This window comes from Lissotriton helveticus, chromosome 7, assembly GCF_964261635.1.
Source record: "Lissotriton helveticus chromosome 7, aLisHel1.1, whole genome shotgun sequence".
Lineage (NCBI taxonomy): Eukaryota > Metazoa > Chordata > Amphibia > Caudata > Salamandridae > Lissotriton > Lissotriton helveticus.
In genome coordinates this window covers 1,090,957,885-1,090,978,767 of record NC_136068.1, presented here as the reverse complement: position 1 = coordinate 1,090,978,767, position 20,883 = coordinate 1,090,957,885, and the positions used below count along the sequence as shown (strand labels likewise).

The 20,883-nt window shown below is 44.1% G+C and overlaps 1 protein-coding gene across 2 annotated transcripts in view; it reads left to right on the top strand.

Moving 5' to 3' along the window:
• SLC38A10 (solute carrier family 38 member 10) overlaps positions 1 to 20,883 on the top strand; it is a 433,558-nt gene that overhangs the window by 385,004 nt on the left and 27,671 nt on the right. For both annotated transcript variants that reach the window (XM_078654197.1, XM_078654198.1), the window contains exon 14: positions 9,978 to 10,088. In XM_078654197.1, the coding sequence (XP_078510323.1) occupies positions 9,978 to 10,088 (111 nt within the window). The remainder of the gene's footprint in view (positions 1 to 9,977; positions 10,089 to 20,883) is intronic.

Below are 20,883 nucleotides of genomic sequence, written 5' to 3'. Positions count from 1 at the left end.
TCTTCGGTTAGCATGAGCGAAGCTTGGGGCGAGAACCCGTGCACAAATCACAAATGTTGGCCTCCATTGCCCTAGAATGAGTAGGTGGAAATTTGACCTTTTAAAGAATGCGTAGTATCGCCTCAAATTCCCAGCAATGACAGCTGTTCTACTCCTTTCCTCATTCATCAGATGTATAATCTACAACAGTTGCATTGTCCCTCCCTTTAAAAAATGTTGCATAGCTACTTCCTATGTACCAACTCCCATTCTTGCCCGTTTTACATCATTTCACCGATTTAACTGCTTCATCTGTGTCTTTCACCTGCGTTGCTAGGTCTTCTGTAACTGTCCCCCTATTTAACCCCTTAGCTGCGGCGGCTATTCCGCACAGCGCTAAGGGGGAGGCGGGGCCAGACGGTGCTTCCGTACTCATGACGGAACCGCTCCGTCACGGCCCTCGGGTGAGCTGTGCTTGTGACGGAACGGTTCTGTCACGGCCCCGCCCGCTCTTCAGAACGCTCAGCGCAAGCGCGGAATTTGCGCCACGCAGGCGCGGCGAGCAGGCCGTGACGGAACCGTTCCGTCACCAGCACAGCCCACCCCCGAGGCTCGTGATGGAACGGTTCCGTCACGAGCACGCAACGGGTTAATCAACTCACACACAGTACCATGCTATCCCTTCAGCTAGGATGGTGCTCTAGTACTGCCTAAATGCTCTAGTTCTTACTGTAATTATATTGTTGTACCTATCCTTCACAACTCCTCCTCTATCACACTGCTAGGCACTAGACAAAACAAGCACACATCTCTGGTCACTCCCATGACACCAAAGTGCTTCCCCAAAGGGTCACAACAGATACAGCATTCAGTCAGCCATGCAGTCCCTTGCATTGTAGCATGCTACCCATACGAGAGCGGTGCTCCAGCACCATACGTGGGCATATGCCACACTTTATAAATGCTGCAATACAGTACCAAATGTAACACATTATTGCAGTGTAATGCTTGTTTTTATTACATATTTAGTTGATTTTTATAGTACTACACTGCCCTCATTGGACATCTCTGTGCTTTACATTAAAAAACTCTTTTGAGGAAATGGAGTCTTACAAGTCTTGCAACTGTAAATAAAAAGAAGCATAGACAATGGAATGGAATGGGAGTGGGCTAGGGAATAAAGAAGAGGACCAAGAGATTGGACTTGAGAGTGGACATTCAACAACTGAGTAAAAAGCCACCATTGCACAAGTGTATAGTTAATGGAGTGAAGGAAAATTTCTGTTTGACTTTTAGGAAGCTTCTGAAGCGGAAGACTTTTAATTTCCTCTGGAATTCCGATGCGGATAGTTGGATTCACAACAAAGAAGGTGATACATTTCAGATGGAAGATGCGGTGTTAGGAACGTGTAGAGTGAGCCAGGCTACTCTAAATTTCATCTGAACCTGAAGGACTAACAATGTTAGCTCTTTTAGGAGTTGGGTTGTATGTGGTTGAATTCTGTTACGACAGTCCTCTTTCCTATTTCTTATGATTTTCTGCTTTTGTGCTCTGTGGCTCAGGGGCTTCAATCGAAGAAAAGAGAAGAGTGGGGTCTTTTTGGATTGCCAAGTCTATGACACTCTTTCACACACAAAATAAAAACTGATAGGCAAGCTAAGTATCATCAGTATGGCATTTAGCTTTGTGATGTGGGTTAGGAACTGCCTGTGTGACAGTTCATGTTGTGCTGGTCAATCATATTCAATGTTTGGAGGGACGTGTTGTCACCAGTTGGCTTGGACAAGAACTGTAATAATATATTTATACATTGATGATTTCTACGGCAATACTTGCAGGGTGTGAGCTGCTTAAGAGTAGTAATAATAATAATAATCCACATTTGTAAAGCACACAATCACCCGTTAGGGTCTCTAGGCGCTGGGGGCCGTCGGGAAGATTAAGCGAGCTATTGCCCAGAGTCACATGGTGCTGGGCTAACCTGCCGCCGGCGCTGGGGATCGAACCGTGGTCCCCAGATTCCAGCGTCAGTCGCTCTGGCCGCGGCACCCAGTTTTTTCTCAGTAAGGGGAAAATTGTTCGAAATCAAATGATGGGATTAAGTGTAGAACTGTAATTGCTTTGATGCAATGCTATAAAGCCCTAGAGTCCTTGTGCACTACTGGCCACCCAGGGCGGGTCTCATTTCACCCCTCTAAGGATTTCGAGCTGTAATTGTAAACTGCACCGCACCCCGCTGGCGCGTCAGACGGGCATGGCTGCAGACAGTGCTGCTTGCGCTCCCTCCTTGCCTACGGCAGAGGAGGAGAGGCGGGTGACGTCTGCGAGCTGCGGAGACCGGGGATCCCCATCTCGAAGCTCCGAGCCGGGGAATCCCTCTGCCAGCGAGCCCTGCGCCGCGGGATGACAGCTCGCTCTGATCTGTCACACTCTCCCGGCGAGGCTGCGAGATGTCAGGTGCCGCCCGAGAGCTCCCCGGGGACACCGCGCCTGCTGATCATGACAGGTAACATGTTCCTAAGAGCTCCTTTTAGAGCTGGTTAAGTGCTCTCCTTCCATTTTAATTGGCCGGGTAGTTAACATTGGCTCTCCGCCACCAGTCTGCGTGGCTCTGACACACTCCCCGTCCCCCCTATTACAATAACACAGAAAGGACTTAACCGCTCACTGGCTGCTGGGAAAGAAATCCTTGCCGTGAGCTGGGAAAGGACTGGTGGCCCGCAGTGGATGGTCCTTAGGTTTCTCTGCAGCAAATCTTCCCGCCAATTTGGGCGAAGGCAGTAGTACTAATCCACAGCAGGCGAAGGCTCCCAAGATACCGACATCTGACGGGGGCCGGCGCATCTACCTGCGCTCGAAAGGCGAGGTCGCTACTGTATCTGAGCCAACTAAGGCTTTTTCACAAACTGCCTACTTCTGGTGGGCAGACGTACTTTCACAAAATAAACCGAGCTTAACAGGGAAGGTCTCGTTAGAAGGGTCGATTTGTAATTTCTGCTAGAGCAGTCCCTCGAGGTAGAACAAAGGGGAAAAGGGACAACAGACAACCTTTTACACTGTGTCCATCATTGAGACACTGGGAGATTGAGGTTTGCTTCTAGTGAGGTCAAGATTTAGGAGACGTCTGTTACTGGGGTGGATGGAGAACATATTGAGATAGAGCGTGACATGGAAAAAATGAGGCTTTTCTTACATCTGGGACTACCTGAGGGTTGGAGAATGTATGTTTTGGGGAGTTTGTCTGATATCTAGTTCACTTCAACACCTTAACAAATTTAAATGTTATGTAAAATAATCCAATTAGGTTTTGCTCGAACTGGCATCACAAATTGGTGAAAAAGTAATGCACATAGTGTTTTTAATCTTTGTCTATTCAAAGACTAAAAGGCTGTAGGAAAAAAGATGAAAAGAGCAGCAGCTGCATAATAGAGGATAGCTAATTCAGATTCAATGCTTATTTTGTATGGCGATCGGCAATGCGGGAGAAGAAGATCGTACAGCATTTGCCGGATGAATATAAAGGAAGAGCCAACAGCATGGATACAAGAGGGAACACTATTGCGAACACATGTTTCAAGTCGTCTTTTGATTCAGCCCATACAGCCAGCAGGCAGCGGCGTGCAAGCATAATATTACACATACATTCAAGGCAAAGAATTTCTGGTTTTAAATGTGAACTGTAAGATAACATTTTTGACACTCTATTCATGGTTGAAAATCTTTTCAGCGGTGTGGTCGACAATTCACTGTAACAAATGAAAAATGTTTACGAAATAGTAAAAGCAATAGAAGCTATGCTGGCCAGAGGAAATTTTTGAAGTGGTTTCCAGTGTAAGACCTTTCTCCGTTTAGCAGACTGTGCAGCAAAACAGTTTGACTCTTTAAGTCGTGTCACATCAGCAACAAACCAGCCAAGTAAATCGGGGAATTGTCGAAGAGGTAAAGAAACGGGCGAAACTGGACAGTCTGCATATGCACCGGACATCAGGAGAGCAATTATGTACCATTAAAAAAAAAAACAATACAGGAAGGCAAAAAATATTAGATTTATTTTCTCCTGCAAACATGGGGATGGCAATCATAAAGGGAACCATTTGAAGATAGATAGTACAGAAAATCCAAACATGCTACATCTAGCATGAGTGCCATGAGAAGACCGATTAAATGCACTGTCCAGTAAGAAAAAAAGCCACTCACATGGTGGTGACATTGTTGTCCAGCCACACAGTCACAAAACTTTACTACATGGACATTCAGGTCAACAAGGAAGATCAAGTGGGACAAGAATGTCTTAAAATACCTGTTCACTAATACTCTCACTTCATCCCAACCTTGCGGGTGGAGGAATACCGCTATGTAGTTATTGCACAGCATGTAAATCCAGAAAAGAGTCACGCTGCAAAACAAAATGGTTACTTATCTGTAGGAGTAGTGTTGCTGCTTGAAGACTTTTCTGGATTCACACCCAACCCTCCTGACCTACCTAGAAGAGATATGAGTTTTGAAATACAGTGCAGAAACTATACACAACATAACATTCACTAAGACCTAAATTAGAGCAGGTTACCAAAAGAAGAAGAAATAATCTGGAGATGATGACCACGCAGTGGGTCTTCGGGAGGTGAGTCTGACATAGGGGATGGGTATGCCTAACTGCTGGTCCACGCACAAGAGAAAAAATGGGCATTCCAGACCCAACCACTAGATGGCGGGATTATGCACAGCATGTGAATCCAGAAAAGTCATCAAGCTGCAAAGCTACTCCTACAGGTAAATTACCCATTTTGTTTTCTGTCAGGTAGATTAGGGGCGGTGATTGTCATTTCTTTGTAGGTGATACAACAGGTTCTAAAGTGTATACAGGATTGTATGACGTAGCTACTGTATGTTCATCAGAGAGGGAGAGATGTAACATTTCCTTTGTACATTGAGCCTTGTGGCAGCATGGAAAGCATTCTTTAGTGAGTTTAGAGTGATGCTGCAAAAGTAGGTAATCCGATAAATTCCACCATCTGCCTAGGTCATGTACCATGGTTTTGAAGTCTATATGCCTGGATTCTGTGTAATAGCTTCTTGATGCTTAAAAGAACAAGGTCAGCTGCAGCAAAAGCTAGCCAGATCCAGACGTAAACTAACGCAATAGAATCAAATGGTGGGCTACTTGCTGCAAAAGTTGGCTTGTTTCTTGTTATTTTGTTCTGCTGGGTGACTGACATTGCATTGATGGGTCTAGAAGTGGTCAGCCAAATTAAACTGTTCGATATTAACATAGACGCAAATGATGGGTGGTCTGGAGCCCCTCTGGCCCTCTCTGTGGGGCTTCCTAATGTTCATGGCATCAACCTTTGAGCAGTGGCCATTTTCAATGAACATCAAGGAATGATACCAGCTTTCAACATGATGCTGGCCATTGTTTTCTTGATTGAAATTCTTGTTGTTTATCACAGCCTTTTTTAGGTTGAGCCTAGAGGCAGCTTGTGCACTGCTCTGCGAGGCATGCTGTGATTCCTCTGTGGGCTTGAGACAAGCCCACCGCATTTTGATTGGTTGCTTGGTGTGCCTTTACGAATTCCACTGTTTTAGTTGGTGAATAGGATACATTTGCCCCGCCTTGTTACGGTTTTGTTCCCACCCCGACGACCGCCCCTGCTATGCGGATCATTTCAGTTTGGGCCATATGTCTGCTTTCACTGCACTACTTTTTCTTTATTTTTGGCATTTCATGCCGGCCGAGACAGCCTATCACATACGCTGCACTTCATGTGTATGAGCATGGTGCCCGCTTAGTGCACTTTCATTTTCCAAACAATAACCTGTGTAACAAACTTTCTTTTGTTGCACAGTGCCTGTTTCTCGGACGGGTGTTGCACTTCATGGTAATTAAAAAAAAAATGTTTAACTATCACGCTGCAGCTGTACCGTATCAGCTTCTCTTGAGCTTTAGTTTCTCTACCTTATGTTCGCGGCAGGTGCCGGGAAGCTGAGATGCAGCTTTTGGTTAAGACCGATGCAGCCACTCCTTCCCCTCGATTAATTTGTACCCGTCATTGCTGGCTTTTAATCGCGGGATTTCAGCAAAGTCTTAAATAAACAAGTTCCCTTGCTGGAAAAATCTAGCAGGAGACACAGTTGAAGATCATCTCGGTAATCAAGCGAGTGGTAAGTCTGCTTCAGTGTTTATACATGATTTCCCCCGTACCACAACCCCCTCTCACTTCGCTGTTTCAGCTGTCCCACCACCCCCTCCTTTGTGTGCATTAGTTTGTAGTCCCGTCTCCCTTTTTTGTCTGTTTGTTTACCGTCCTCAAAGAGGGGACGGGATAGACCAAGGAAACTGCTGCAGGTCAGTGACTGCAGGAGCCGGTTGCAGGAGAATTTCTAGGTTCACGTTCAAGGATTTCATCCAGAGTTCATCCTACATGGCTTCTCTATGCACACATACTTTTGGGTTGAGTGCACCACATCCACACCTCAATATACCAATCACATTCACCCCACCAACGCACACTGCCCACATGCATACTACCAATGTACACCATATAATAACACACCACTACAATCCACACCATGCCACTGCCCCAACTTAAACACCAAGTTTGCAGTACGGAGCACAGCAGCCACACTGCTCTACAACATACCTTTAAAACATTTGCAAAGCCAATAGCTCTGGCTAAATACTTATAAGGTCCCAAAGGAGAGACATATTGGCTAGGCCAGTGCTTGTTTTTAATGGATACGCTGTGTAAAACGTCTTGAAAAAATTCCAAACGATAATCAACAAGTATGGTGATGATGATTATGTAACTGAAGTAGTGGATATCCTGCAGCAAAGGTTTCCATGTTGTAGTACTCCGTATTCTTAGGACTGGACTTCAAGCCCCTTTACGCCGTCTAGAGGGTTGTATTCCATCCAGCTATCGTCGCAAGAATAATCAGATCACCTGCAACACCTCAGCGAATGAAAATGGAGACTTTTCAAACCTATACACACAGGGATGTGTTAGCAAACTGAAGTTCTGTATTGTACAGTACTTTGGCTTTGTCGGAGCAAATGGAATTGGCATTAGAATAGTGCAGAATAGTGCAGATATTTGAAATCACAGGCTGCTATTGGCTAGTGAAGATACTGAAAGGAAATTATAATGTCATGTGACGTAAGATGTAAATTTATAAATTCCTCCAATGTGATCCAGCTTGCTGCTGCCTACTGCAAACAAATATTTACCTATTCAGTACAAATGTATTACTTAACATCTCTGGAAATCTAATGTTAATTTGCAAACTAGACGGAAATAAAAGAGCTAAACAATAGTTGTGTAATAGTGATGGTTGGTACGATGCTCAATGTGTTTTCTTGGTGAAGTGTGTTTGGAAGCCGGCACAGCAATTCTTTGTTGCAAGCAGATTTTCTTTCTTGACGAGTTGTGAATCTGTCTAGTTTCATGTAGGATTGCCAGTCATCGATTTGAACTTAATTTGTGGCGTTGACAATGAAGATGAATTCCATCAGGGTTAGTAGCTTGGCATTCATACTTTAATGACGGAGAGGCATTGTTTGATTGTGGAGGCTTTCAGGTAAAGTTTGGTGTCATCTGCCAAATATTAAATCCTTGATTTGATGTTGGGCAAGAAGGACTGTTCGAGGGTCCATGTCAAGTTTGAAGATCACATGTATTTCAGAAGGGTAAGGGGAGGAATAAGTTGCTTAATACCGCACAAAACAAGGAAGTGTCAAGCTCAACATAAGCAAATGTTTTATCTTTGAGGACTGGGTAAAACTAAAACATGAAACCAGCCCAAATCATCATACATTGAAGAATACCATTAAAGAAGATTTTAAGTCTCCATGACTACTGTTGTCCGAAGGATGCATCCTTTCATGTCCAATAGATTTAGAGGCTCGTGAAATGGCTGGTTTCGACGCAATTTGACAGACACTTTAGTTCAGAGTACAACCCTTTGAACAAAATCCGCCCAATTGTGTTTACTAAATATTTGTCAGTACTAAATATTTGTCAGTAGTAGCAGCAGCATACCTGAAAAGAGAGGTCACTCATGCCTAGCCATAGATGAATGGTAACGTGCCAAAGTTAATTATGGAGTAGTGTGGCTCACTGGTTAGAGGCGGCAGACCCGAGAGCAGAGGACGGCCCGGGACCAGGGTTCGATTCCCTACGCGGCAGGTTTCTGGACCAGGGTCAGCGGACTCGATAATTCTCTCGCCTCGGTGCCCACTCTGATCAGCGATCACACTCGGCAACTCTGGGCACTAGCTTGCCTCATCTTCACTAACGGCCCCACCAGACCGCCGGGGATGCCTGGTCTCACCCTGGAGATACCAATTAAGGGACCATCTCTCAGGGAAGCCAGGAAGGGTTTCGCAGCGGTCGAAGCGCGGAGGTACCCCTTCGGGAGTGATTCCAGCGCTATATAAGCACATAATTAATTAATTAATTAATTAATGTTAGAAAGTGATTCATAAGACAATAATGTTGTTACATGTATAATATTTGCTCTGTCCACTTTTTGCAATTTTCTTCTCATGTGACATTATCTCACATTAATTTGAATTCATGATTGTGGGAATTGGCATTTTTTGACAAGTTTAATAAAAAACTCGTCTATATATAATGTGAATTTGCTGTTAAATGAAAATCTTTGCAGCCAATTAATGAAGGCCTGATTTTATCACCAATAAACTACAGTAACACGTCCTGATTTGTACAGGCCATTCCTGCAGATTACTCCGTTTGCTCAGTTTGGTATCCCCAGTTGTCTGGAACAAATGGTGTAGTCCTTTATTGTAGAAGTCAATCTGTCAATGCCACCGATTATATATTTTCTTCCCCGAAAATATTACAATTCTGGATCTGACCATTATATGGCAGCTAATCGCCCAGCATGTGAATCTACAACTGATACTAAGCTGTAGCTCCATTTTACTGAGGCAAGTAATCTTTTCCTTTCTTTGCGCTTGCGTTCACAGGCAAATAATGTAATGGAAAAATATATTTACTGATCTGGAGAAAACTGCTCGATCCACCCAACAACAATATTTCTGGAACAATTAGTGTGCTCCCTTTTAAAGTAGGTGGTCTGAGAGGCCTTGACTTAGTTGTTTGCCTTTAGAAAGAGGGTCAACAAACAATAGTTTGGGCTTTGCTTGTCTCGTGATAAGGGTGGTTTGCACTTGAGTCTGTCTCCTATGTGAAATTCATCTCTGTCAATCACTACCCCCTCCCTTGTTCCAGTTTATTGCAATCTTGGTTGGATTCAGACCCACCATCTTGTTCATGAATACATCCTATCCTGGTAAATTGAGGTGAAGCAATAGAAATGACTTCTTCTTCTGGTTAGGCTTAAGCATATAGTTGCATGCGGTGAATATTGCGTTCTACATCCCTATAGAAACATTGTTTCATTCTGAATACCCTAAGGCTTTATGTATGAGGAGTCATTTACTAGCTATTAGGTAAAGGGCTGTAATGATACTCTTATTATTCGTCTAATGAGTATAGGAAAATGACAGGGTAATACCATATCGACCTTTGCACCTCTCTGGTATGTTGTGGTGTGGAGAATTGGCATTGCGTGTTCTTGAACTCCCCAGTCTGTGCCCTAGTGTGAGTGTTAATATTAATATAAGGACTAGGTCAGAGCGTTGCAAAGTTCGCTCAGCGGGCTGATTGCATATCACAAGATATGCACTAAACAAAAGACTTTTATTAGGCATCAAGAACCCATATGTGATACTATCAAGTTGCTAAATGCTGCTGTACATTGCAAAAGACATACAATTATAAATGCTTTTCAAGGGGTTTAAGCAAATATCATACACACAACACCTTCCCTCTAGTTATCTTAATCTGTTCTAATCTTGCTACCTCATTTCATAACTATTTGGGCATGGCTCTTTTTTCTTTATTTTTGAAGTCTCTGTTCCTCTGCTACACTTTGGCTGAGTAGCTGATGTGAAGTGAATTTGCCTTTTCTACAGATGAAAAGAAAGATCCACTTCCTGCTGAGAACGTTGATCCAGATCCAGAGCAGAAACATGAGCTCCGGGAAGAACGGAATGCTGATGGAAAGAATGTGGAAAACCCAGAGGGTAAGTGTTTGCAGCTAATCATGCTTTGCCTATAGCCTATCTTGTGCTTATACCTCTAGCAACTCCTCCCCTGTTCTCACTATCCACACAATCAAAATAACATGCTATTACTAATCGCTTTCCTCAACCAGTAGTAATGTTGTTAGTTCTCATGAATCCCCTCTCCTTACCACTTTGGCTCCTCGACCCTTTCACAGCACATCTTTTTGAACTTCATCTGTAGATCCAGCCTTCCCCTGGAGATCCGGGGAATGTCGTGGAAAATGTATTTTTGGAGTGTCCAGGCATACTCACTGAACTATAAATTAATGCCTCCCTTCTTTCTCAACAGTGTTGTTCCACACCCCAATCAGTATTAGGCTTGGCGGGGATGCCAAGAAGGTTGCCTATTTTAGCTCTTTTTGTCCGTCGATGCTAAGGATATTTTTACTGAACATTATTTTCTGTTGTTGAAGAGGACCATTGGAAGAAATTATTAAAAACTCTTGCCTGCCTTGTATAATTTGATATGAAGTTCTACAACGTTGTTACCTTCCAAATATTCAAGTGCTATTGCAAATAATGGTACTAAAGAAAACTAGACAGTATTGCGGACTAAGAGTTACCCAGTTTGAAATTCTGAGCACAAATTGCCTCACAACCAGTCCAGATCAAATAATTTGCATAGTACAGAAAAGCTCGCCACATCACAGAAAGACAGACATTAGCTTAATCAATTGAAGCACAACAAAGAAAGAAAAGGGTGGGGTTCCAGCGTGCTTGGGTGATTTAGTCAGGAAAAGAATCTAATTCAAAATCATTTCATAAAACTACTACAATTCAGTGTCTTACTGTTTGTGGAGCAGACTTAAGTTAATAAGTGCATTGCTATTTCCGATAGGTTGACACGCCTTCTTGAATTATTTCTCAATACAACCTCACCTCATACATTGGGATAATTTTATGCAGCATATGAATTTATGGAAGACTTAATTCATGGAGTATCAATTACTGGTCACACTTGTTCTTACTGCATTTCAGCAGCTGGTTGGATTCTGCTAGCACCCTAAAAATGAGATGTCTTTTCCAGATCTATTCTATTCTTGGTATTTAGAGCACACTGATACCCAGAAAAGGAGGTCCTCTTTTTGAGCCCAGCTTTGAGATGGCACTATGCGTGCACAAAAATACTCCAGTTCAGCCCACTGCAATTCAAAACAAGCTGTTTCTAGCCACCACCATACACTCCACCTCGTTTTGTAAATCAACGCGTGTCTTCTTACCTCTCTGAGCAGCCACGAAGGTGACATGTCCTGCCCTTGAATCTCATTCTGTGGGTCCTGCTCCCACCTTATTCAGTAAATGGACTACCAGTGCATTGGCTGGTTCCATCCTTCTGGATGTTGTCTTTTAATCGGGCAAGCTAGATCCTGCTCTGTGCTCTCAGTCCATCAATTCATGTATTGACTTCTGCCCTCCATCTGATGTTTTGTTACTGGGTAGCTAGGATCCTGCTCTCACCTCTCATTCTGGATGTTATTCAACAGAGGACAGGTTGGCTCTTGCCATTCAGGTGTTATCGGGGCTGTGTCCTTTGGCCACTAATTTTCCTGCGTTTGAGAAAGAATATTCAGATATTTCAAAGCTGCATTTTTGGGTACAGCTGAATATTCTTCAGTACTGTCAAATATGTAAGAAATTGAACATGTATGTTAACTCCTAAACTGGCTTGTGAGTGAAGAAGAGCTCTGGCTAAATACTGGCTTCCTTTGATCTTTGTGAGACCCTCTTGTTTTCTCCTCTTTCTCTTTTCCATGCTTCCTTCTGGAACTCACCAGCCGAGATGGTCAGGCTTGCAGCAGGTAGGGATGTAGAGAATTGCCTGCGATGCGTGCACACATTAGTGTTACATCATCAGAATAAATATTCCAGTTGCATGTGAATACATCAGTGTCTTGAGGTTTCGCTGTTTTAGTTCTTGAATGACTCTAGTAGTAAAGTACAGTGTGAAGTAAGGGTGTTGTGTGTCCATGTGTGCTATATGTTTTCTTCTCATACTTAATCTCTAGATTTACCTCCACACCTATACACTGCTACCCTAACTTTATTTAATGGCAATCAATAAATGAACCATTGAAAACGTTTCTGGCTCATGCCTGTGGAGTACTCAAAAGTTTAATTAAGCAAACCGGGGTAAACCATCGCTTTATAAAATATCTTCAACAATTGAAGTATTGATACAAGCTGTCAGGAGTTCGTTTTCTTCTGAATTCATATCTTTAAGTGGTCTCGCCTTCTCCAGTAGCTCAAAAATATGCACTCACTCATGTAAGTAGCCTCCGTTTTACTATGGACATGTAGTGTTTTCCCTCCATAATGAGGTAAGGAAAAATGTTGTCACTCCCTTAACCCGTAACTCCCACAGATCCTACAGGGAGGGTTCAGCAAATGGAAAAAGTCAAGGAGATACTTGTGGTTGCCATCTGCTTGCAGTGAAGAAGACATTTAATCTCTGGCCAGATAAGCAACAATTTGTCTAGCATGGTCAGGTTTTGAGAAATATAGAAGCAAATATTGTCAGGCCTGTAGGTGTAGTAACGTGAATTATATACTCAGCTTAAAAATAATTAGTTCAACACAATGAAATTGAGATTCCACCCTTTAAACCCCATTTCCTTTTGTTGTTGGGTTGGTCTTTGTTGTCTTTTTTTTTTTTTTACCTCCCAAGCTAGAGAGGTGATTTTGGACTTTTTTCACCAACGTTTGTTGATGCTGGTGCAACAGCATAGAGATAAACCACAGCTGGTAGGTCTGGCTATTCCCTTTACCCAAGAACAGGAACCTGTAGATAAGTTATCATATGCCATAGACCATCCGTAGCCTATGCCCAGGAGCATGAAGCTTTAATATTTAGTTTAATAAATGGAACTGTCAAATGGCAATACATTTAACTGAATGTCCTGCTCACAGGAATTACCTCAATGGTGCAACATCACAACTTAAGAAATATCGAGTTTATTTGCAACCATTAATGGCACACACTTTTAGAAAGCATCATCTCCTCCGTGTATAGAAATTTCTGTACCATTCTGAAGAGAGCTGTGTGTCCCTGTTTAATGACTGGGTCATGCCACCTATCCAAGTGGTGCACATAATAAAGGGCAGGTAGTACAGTCTACCCAAAAAGTCTGGGTTACACTATTAAATGTTTTTCAAGTATGAGTAAACCTGATTAGGGAGTTGTGAAGAACAGGAGAAAAGATGTTTGGAACTTATAAACGAATAAAGTAGGTTTATTTTTCATTGTTTGCCTTAAAGAATATCTTGGATAGCTGGTGCTTAAAATTATAAATAACTTTCTAATCAAGAAACAGACTGAAGTCCAGTTTAATCATTTGGGATGTTGGATGTTTTATTATGTATTTATTACAAAATAATCTTAACTTCTAGAAATTGGACGTATGTATCTTTTAATGCACAGACTACATAGATCATTGTTTTGAGCATGAATGAACTGCTGATATGAATCTTACCTATCTACTCACTGCGCAGCCAGACACACCATGGTAAGGATTTCCATTGTCTGATCTTACCAGTTGAAGTCATCTAGTTTACCAGCCTGCAGTCCATGTTGTGTACAAACACAGGTGGGTGGAGCAGAGGCAGGTAAGGGAGGCTGTGGTGCAGACTAAGTCTATGGCTGACCAAGGCCACTAGAAGAAGGGTCTTATTAGGGGGACCGTCTCACTCCAGGTTACAACATTAAACTTAAGGGATCTGCAAAGTGTGACACATCGAACGTAATTTATTTACTCAAATGCCTGTGTGGAAAGGTTTACATAGGCAAGACTTAAAGAAAAAGAAAAACTCTTGCATTAATGAACATAAATCAAACATTAGAACACGCAATGAAAAATCATCAGTGGCAATGCATTTTTGTGAACATAACCACAATATTTCACAACTAAAGTTCCTGGTCCTAGAAGTAATCACTAGGACAGAAAGCAGAAACAATAACAAATACCTGCTACGTCCTGAGAACTTCTGGATACATAAAATGAACTCGATGAGACCTCATGGACTAAATGACCGTATGGAATTAGTGTGTTATTTATAAATTGGTAAAATGTTAGTGTCTTATTTGGCAACAGATGTTTTGTACATGTGGTATAGCTAGTGGAATACACCACATCAATACTAGAAATTATCATAATGACCAATTTGCTGAATTGTTTATATTTTTTCACATTAACACATTTTTACACGTTAGTCATCCTTGACACATTTTTATCTTTACTATTGTTCCGGTAAATAGTGGACCCTTGTGCCCAACCCAAAATGGTCGCCCGTTATTTTCTTTTTTGAATAGCCCGTTGATCGGTTTTATATAATCAATTCCATATGTTAATTCTTTTTTGGATTTCACAAATGTGAATGAATGTTAGGAATTTCATTCAATATCAATATATTAATCCCCGTTCACACCTAGTCTAAGATGGCCGCACGCTATGCGTATAACGTCCCTGTCCGTTGTTGATATTCTTTAAACAATCACATGATTAGCAGCATCCAATGAGATTGCTGTGATTACATAAACACACAGAATGCCGGCCGGCATGAAAACAAACCACCATTCTACAGATACGAGCGACGCGTGCCATCGGCATAAAATCGTAAGTCTACAAACGGACCACCGTACTGCAATATCTCAGACATGCTTTTTGATAAAAACCGCATTGACGTGATATCCCCGTAATTTCACTTTTTAGTGTATGAACGATTGAAAAAGGTCATCGTACACCCATAATCTAAGTGTTACCTACCCCTTATTGTATTCTTTTGCATGATATGAGCACGCTCTTTTTCACGTTTTTTCTCACGATGAGGCTAGTCTATAGGACATCACGATCACATGAACCCATATGGTATGAAATAGACCCACACGGATACATTGATCGTTAACTCCGTAATGAATATAGATTTTGCTTGAAAGTTGTCAAACATGTTTAAAATGAATTGAAAGGAGATGCTTTGTTTTTTGGTTTTTTAGATATGCTCCCTGAAGAAGGGCTCATTAGCCCGAAATGCATAGGAGCTGGAGCTAATGGAATGTACAAGATCACGTATATGATATTGATTGCATGAATTTATTTAAGAAAATGATGACATTTTCTGAAGAAAGAATATCTATGAAAGCAATAATGCATGATAAAAACTCAATGGAGTCCTTTCATCTTTAAAGGAACCATAAGGTGTGCCCAATAGGGATGCAACCAATGTTGGAAGCACAGTAGTATTAAGGAAGTCAAACTGTATTACCTCACGGAGTTCGACACTGTCCACCCGCTCTCTTACACGCCAGTCCGGTTTACCCTGCGGTGGTTGGTCTCCTAAGCGCCTTCGATATCTCTTACTACTGCCCTGCTTTGGTTGCGCTCGGCCACGCATAGACCCCTGCCTGTGGCGCCATGTCCAGGAATAGAAAGGACAAGCCCCTGAAAGATCTCTTGCTGAAGTCGGCGAGCCACTCTGCTTCTCAGTGTGACTCTAAATCACCGCAACTCGACGACAATGATACGCCAGCAACCAAAGCTTTTATGGTCGAACTGTTCACGGCCATAAAGGAGGACATTATGGAGCTCTGCTCCCAGCTTTCTTCTGACCTAAGAGAAGTTCGGCGTGATGTGGACGCCATAGGAGAGTGAGTGGCGACCTTGGACAAACACGACTTAGGAAGAGAAGATGATCTCCATCAGCTCCAGCAAGATGTGATTCGCCTCACGGAGCAGAATCTTGATCTTCAGGCCCACGCTGAGAACTTGGAAAACCGTTCCAGGCGTAATAACATCAGAATCCGGGCGGTTCCTTGGAAAGGAGAGGGCGATAACCTTCGTGCTTACGTCTGTGATCTTTCCTCAGATCTTGGGTGAGGACGGGGATCTGGAAATACAGTTGGATCATGTTCATCGTGTTGGCTTGCCACGTGGTGCTAAAGCTCCCCCACTGGACATACTTGTCTGTGTCCACAATTTACAACTTAAGGGGCGAATCGTTCGTAAGGCCCAAGATCTCAACCCAGTGCAGTTCCGTGGTCACCAGCCTGCACTTTTCAAGATTTGGCGGCCTCCACCCTGGTCAAGCGTAGGGACTTTAAATCCATCACTAACCATCTTCAGGAACAAGGTATCCCCTACTCTTGGGGTCATCCGTTTCGCCTCATCTTCAAGTACCATAGCAAGCTCCTGCAGATTCGCTAGTTGGAAGTCGCTTATGACATCTTGGAATTGGAGCAGCCCCTAAGCCCCCTGCCTCCCCCCCCCCTCACCCCCCCCCCCCCCACCTGGGAACAATGGGTCTCCGCGGCGGCACAGGCGCTCAAACGACTGGCAGCGTGTTGGGAGATCACGTCCACTAGAATGCTGGAGAGAGAGGCGGCCCTTACATCGGTGGCACAGGTGACGGATAATACAGGTGTCCCTTAATCTTCAAAAGTTTGGCATTCAGTTGGGCTTATCTTTCGGCATTGGAGGAGAAGTAGTGTCATCACTCCCCTTTCTACGATGGACTTGCTCTGTACCCTGTGCATGACTCGATCTAGGATGGTGCCATGTCCCCTAAACATCTGACTTATGAGACAGACTGTTGCCACTGCATTCGACTTTTAGGTTTTCTTCCTTTTTCTGTTCTGTTGCATTATTTGTTATGGAACTGGTTTCTGTGGGAAACTTGGGGTTCTTTTTGGGGCTCCGCATCAGTTCTCAGGCAGGCAGGGCAGGTATCTGGCCCAAGGTCATTGACTCCTTCTGGTCCTAGTACTTTTGGATTTGGGCAGCTAGATGTCTACTTTTTCCTACCTTAGATGCTATGGGTAGGGATTTAAAAATGGTAAGCCTGAACGTCAGAGGGTCAAATAACCCATAAGCGCTCTGCAATACTCTCACTCTTAGAAAATGCTGAGGGTGATGTATGTCTGCTTCAGGAAACCCACCTGCTATCCAAAGATGCTAAGCGGATGAAGGATAGACTCTTTCTTCTGCAACTGTGGTCCTCAGGTTTGGCTAAGAAAAACGGCGTTGCAATCCTTTTTACCGCGCGCTCCGACTGCAAAGTACTCTCTCCTGTGGTAGATATTAAAGGCAGATTCCCGCCTGTCGGCATACAGTGGGGGTCACACAAATGACGGTAGGGTCATTATGTGCCCGAACGAACAACAAGAACACTTCCTGCACCTAGCCCTCTCTGAAGTTATTGCCTCTCCAGATGCGGCGCTATTAGTGGGTGGAGACCTGAACATACTGATGGATCCAGGATGGATAGGTCAGAGCAGCGATAAAATCAGGCAGGAGCACTGTCACAGGGAGGGAATCAATGGTTGATTGATGGTGGATTGAACGATGTGTGGTGCACCCAGCACCCTAATGAGCACGACTACACTTACTTCTCTGCGGCGCACAAAACCTATGCACGCTTAAATCACTTTTTAGCCTCATCCTCTCTCCTCCCCCACTTGCACACAGCAGATATCACTCCTCAGGCTCTGTCAGATCATGCTCTTATCTCAGTGTTGCTCGCATCCCATGGCAAGCATCCACCACCGCCAGGCTGGCGTCTTCATGATTCCCTTCTGCACTCGGAGGCAGTCACTCCTCGAATCCGGGATACTATAGTACACTACCTTGCAGACACCGACCAAGAGAGCATTCCTCTTGCGGCGGTATGGGAAGCTTTGAAATTAGTAGTGCGGGGCGAGTTCATCGCGATTGCGGCATCCTTTGTGCGGTTACCCAAAGAAAAGCTTGCAGAGTTTGGGAGGGAGGTGGGAGCCCTAGAAGTGTTGCACAAGCGGACTGGAGCCCCGAGAGTGTGGAGGAAATTGGAAACAAGGCGGCGCATGCTGAAACACTTAGACTTAGACAGGGCAGAGCATGCCCTCCTGCGTCTACGACATAAGTTTTACCTCCGCTGGGACAAGGGAGGGAAGATGTTGGCACATAGGCTACAGGCACGAACACAGATGTCAGCTATCCAATCCATCCGGGACCTACAGGCGGTGGAGCATAACACTGACACCCTTATTGTCGACACGTTTCGCCAGTTCTATCAATGCCTTTACACAGGGGGGGATACAGAGGAATATTTAAATTCTTGCAATATTACTCCTCTGTTTAAATCGTCGGCTGACACTTTAGATGCCGCCATTCGCATAGAGGAGGTCATATCAGCGATAGTACGTTTGAAGGTGGCGAAATCCCCAGGCACGGACAGCTTCAACGCTCTGTTTTATAAAACCTATTGCGTGGAACTGGCTCCTCTTTTAACAAGACTTTTTAACTCCTTCCTCAATACTGGGGAGGTGACTCCCTCAATGTCAGAGGCAGCAATTACTGTTATTCTTAAGCCTGGGAGGGATCCTAAAGGATGCGGGTCATACCGGCCAATTTCACTCCTTAACATCGACGCAAAGCTCTTTGCGAGTATCTTGGCAGCGCGACTTAGCCCTTTGATGGATGGCCTTATTGACCCAGACCAGTCCGGCTTTATTCCGACGCCGCAAGGAGGGGACAATACCAAACGGCTCCTCCGCCTCACAGACTTAATACACCAGTCTCGCACTAAGGCCTTTTTGCTCTCAATCGACGTGGAGAAGGCCTTTGACTGCGTTGATTGGGAATATCTATTCGCAGTCTTACGTGCTTTTTGATTTGGTGATAACTTTGTCCGATGGGTCCAGTGTCTCTACGCAGCCCCTAAGGCGGCAGTGCGAGTGAACGGGTGTAAATCAGCCCTCTTCCCCATTTCCAGAGGAACGCGGCAGGGGTGTCCCTTGTCCCCGCTGCTCTCCGCGCTCTATATGGAGCCTTTTGCCCAACGCATCCGATCAAATCCAGACATCGTAGTCATCAATTTCGGTGCTGACACACACAAAATTAGTATGTATGCGGACGATGTCATTCTGTCTCCCACACAACCCCATTCCACGTTGCGGCACCTGTCGGGAGAGCTTCTCGCTTTTGGAAATGTCGTGGGGTTCAAAATAAACTTTTCGAAATCGCAAATTCTCAACATTTCTATTCCTGAAGTTGAGGTCCAGGACCTGCAGCAGGATTTTGCCTTCCAATGGGTGCACACTGACATCCCGTATTTGGGCGTTCGGCTGGCCTCGTCTATCGCTAGACGAAAACCATCTTTCCTTCAGATCATTGAAAACATCTGTATACATAATATTTTATATTCACTGATTCTCTAATGAAAGAACTTTTTTATCGTCATTTGTTATTTCTGTCCATGTCATTGATTATCCTCATGACTATTTTTATCAATTTTATCTAATTAAATTCTCAACTGCTGATTTTGTGCTTGATTATTATTATTTTTTATTAATTTGTTATTACTTGAACTCTGCCAGTTTACTTGCTTTTGCCTGGGTACGTTATTTTTTCCTAAATTATTTTTTCCTAAATTTTTTCATAAACTCGTCTATCGCTAAAACAACTGTCATCAATTATAAATTGTTAGTGGATCAAACGACCAAAGCATTGTCTGATTGGTCCCGCCTCAACATAGCATGATACGGGAGGTTAGAGGCAGTGAAAATGACTGTGCTCCCGCGTATCCTTTACTTATTTCAAATGCTCCCTGTGAGCCCACTTCCAGACACCCTTTGGAAATTACAGGGGCTCCTTAACAAATTTTTGTGGGACAATAAAAAACCGCGGCTTGCATTATCCCTTGTCACTTCGCTGAAAGCTTGTGGGGGGATGGGCTTCTGCTAGTGGGAGCTTATTACCAAGCGTCTTGTCTCCGCTACATCACGGAGTGGAACAGGCCCTTGTCCAGCAAACACTGGAACTTATGGACGAAACAGTGGCTGGTTGTAATATCTGGCATGAACTCTGGCTTCCGCGCAAACACAGAGCGTGGGGCCTATACTCCTCTCCGGTGACTTCCCCGATTCTTAAAAAGTTTGGGATCAGTTAGCACGCCACAGGGGTTGGACTACGTTTCCCTCCCCTATGACCCCTATCGTGGACAACCCCGACTCCCCGCCAGGGTGCATGTCCCCAGTCTTCCACCGTTGGAGGGAGGAGGGTTGTAAAAGTGTGGGCTCCCTCTTTGACCTAGATGGGTTGATTCCCTTCCCTCAACTGCATAAGGATTATTATGATCTGCCAGAGTCGGGCGCTTTCCATTACTCACAGCTTGCACAATGTGTGTCCCAACCCTCCAATTTCACTCTTATGTCCCGCCCCTTGACTACTTTTGAAAAGTGGCTGGTCTGCAAAAAGGATGACCGTAAGCTCATATCTGAACTTTACGCGAAGATCATTGGACGCCCCAAGAAGCAGCGTACAAACGCGCAGGTCCGCTGGAGGACTGAATTAGGGTGACCTTTAACGCACAAAGAATGGGAACACATCTTTTACCGGGCACACCACACTGCTTCCAATTCCACGGGCGCGGAATCTGTCTATAAAGTAGTCACTTATTGGTATTATACCCCACCGCGCATCAAATCATGGGATGGAACTAAGTCAGACCGCTGCTGGCGGGGGTGTGGTCTTACTGGCACCCTGGTACATTTACTGTGGCACTGTCCCAAATTAGTGCGGTATTGGACTACGGTTCTCGATGACCTTGATGCTGCATTTCAGATTACATTCCTACGAGCACCTGAACACACGTTATTGGGGCTCCCCCATTCTAAGTCCTTCACTTTAAGCTCGCTGAGGGGTAAGCAGATAGCCCTAGCATTGCTTGCAGCGCAGCAGGCTCTCCTAGCTCACTGGGATTCCTCGACAACCCCTGACCCTCGAGA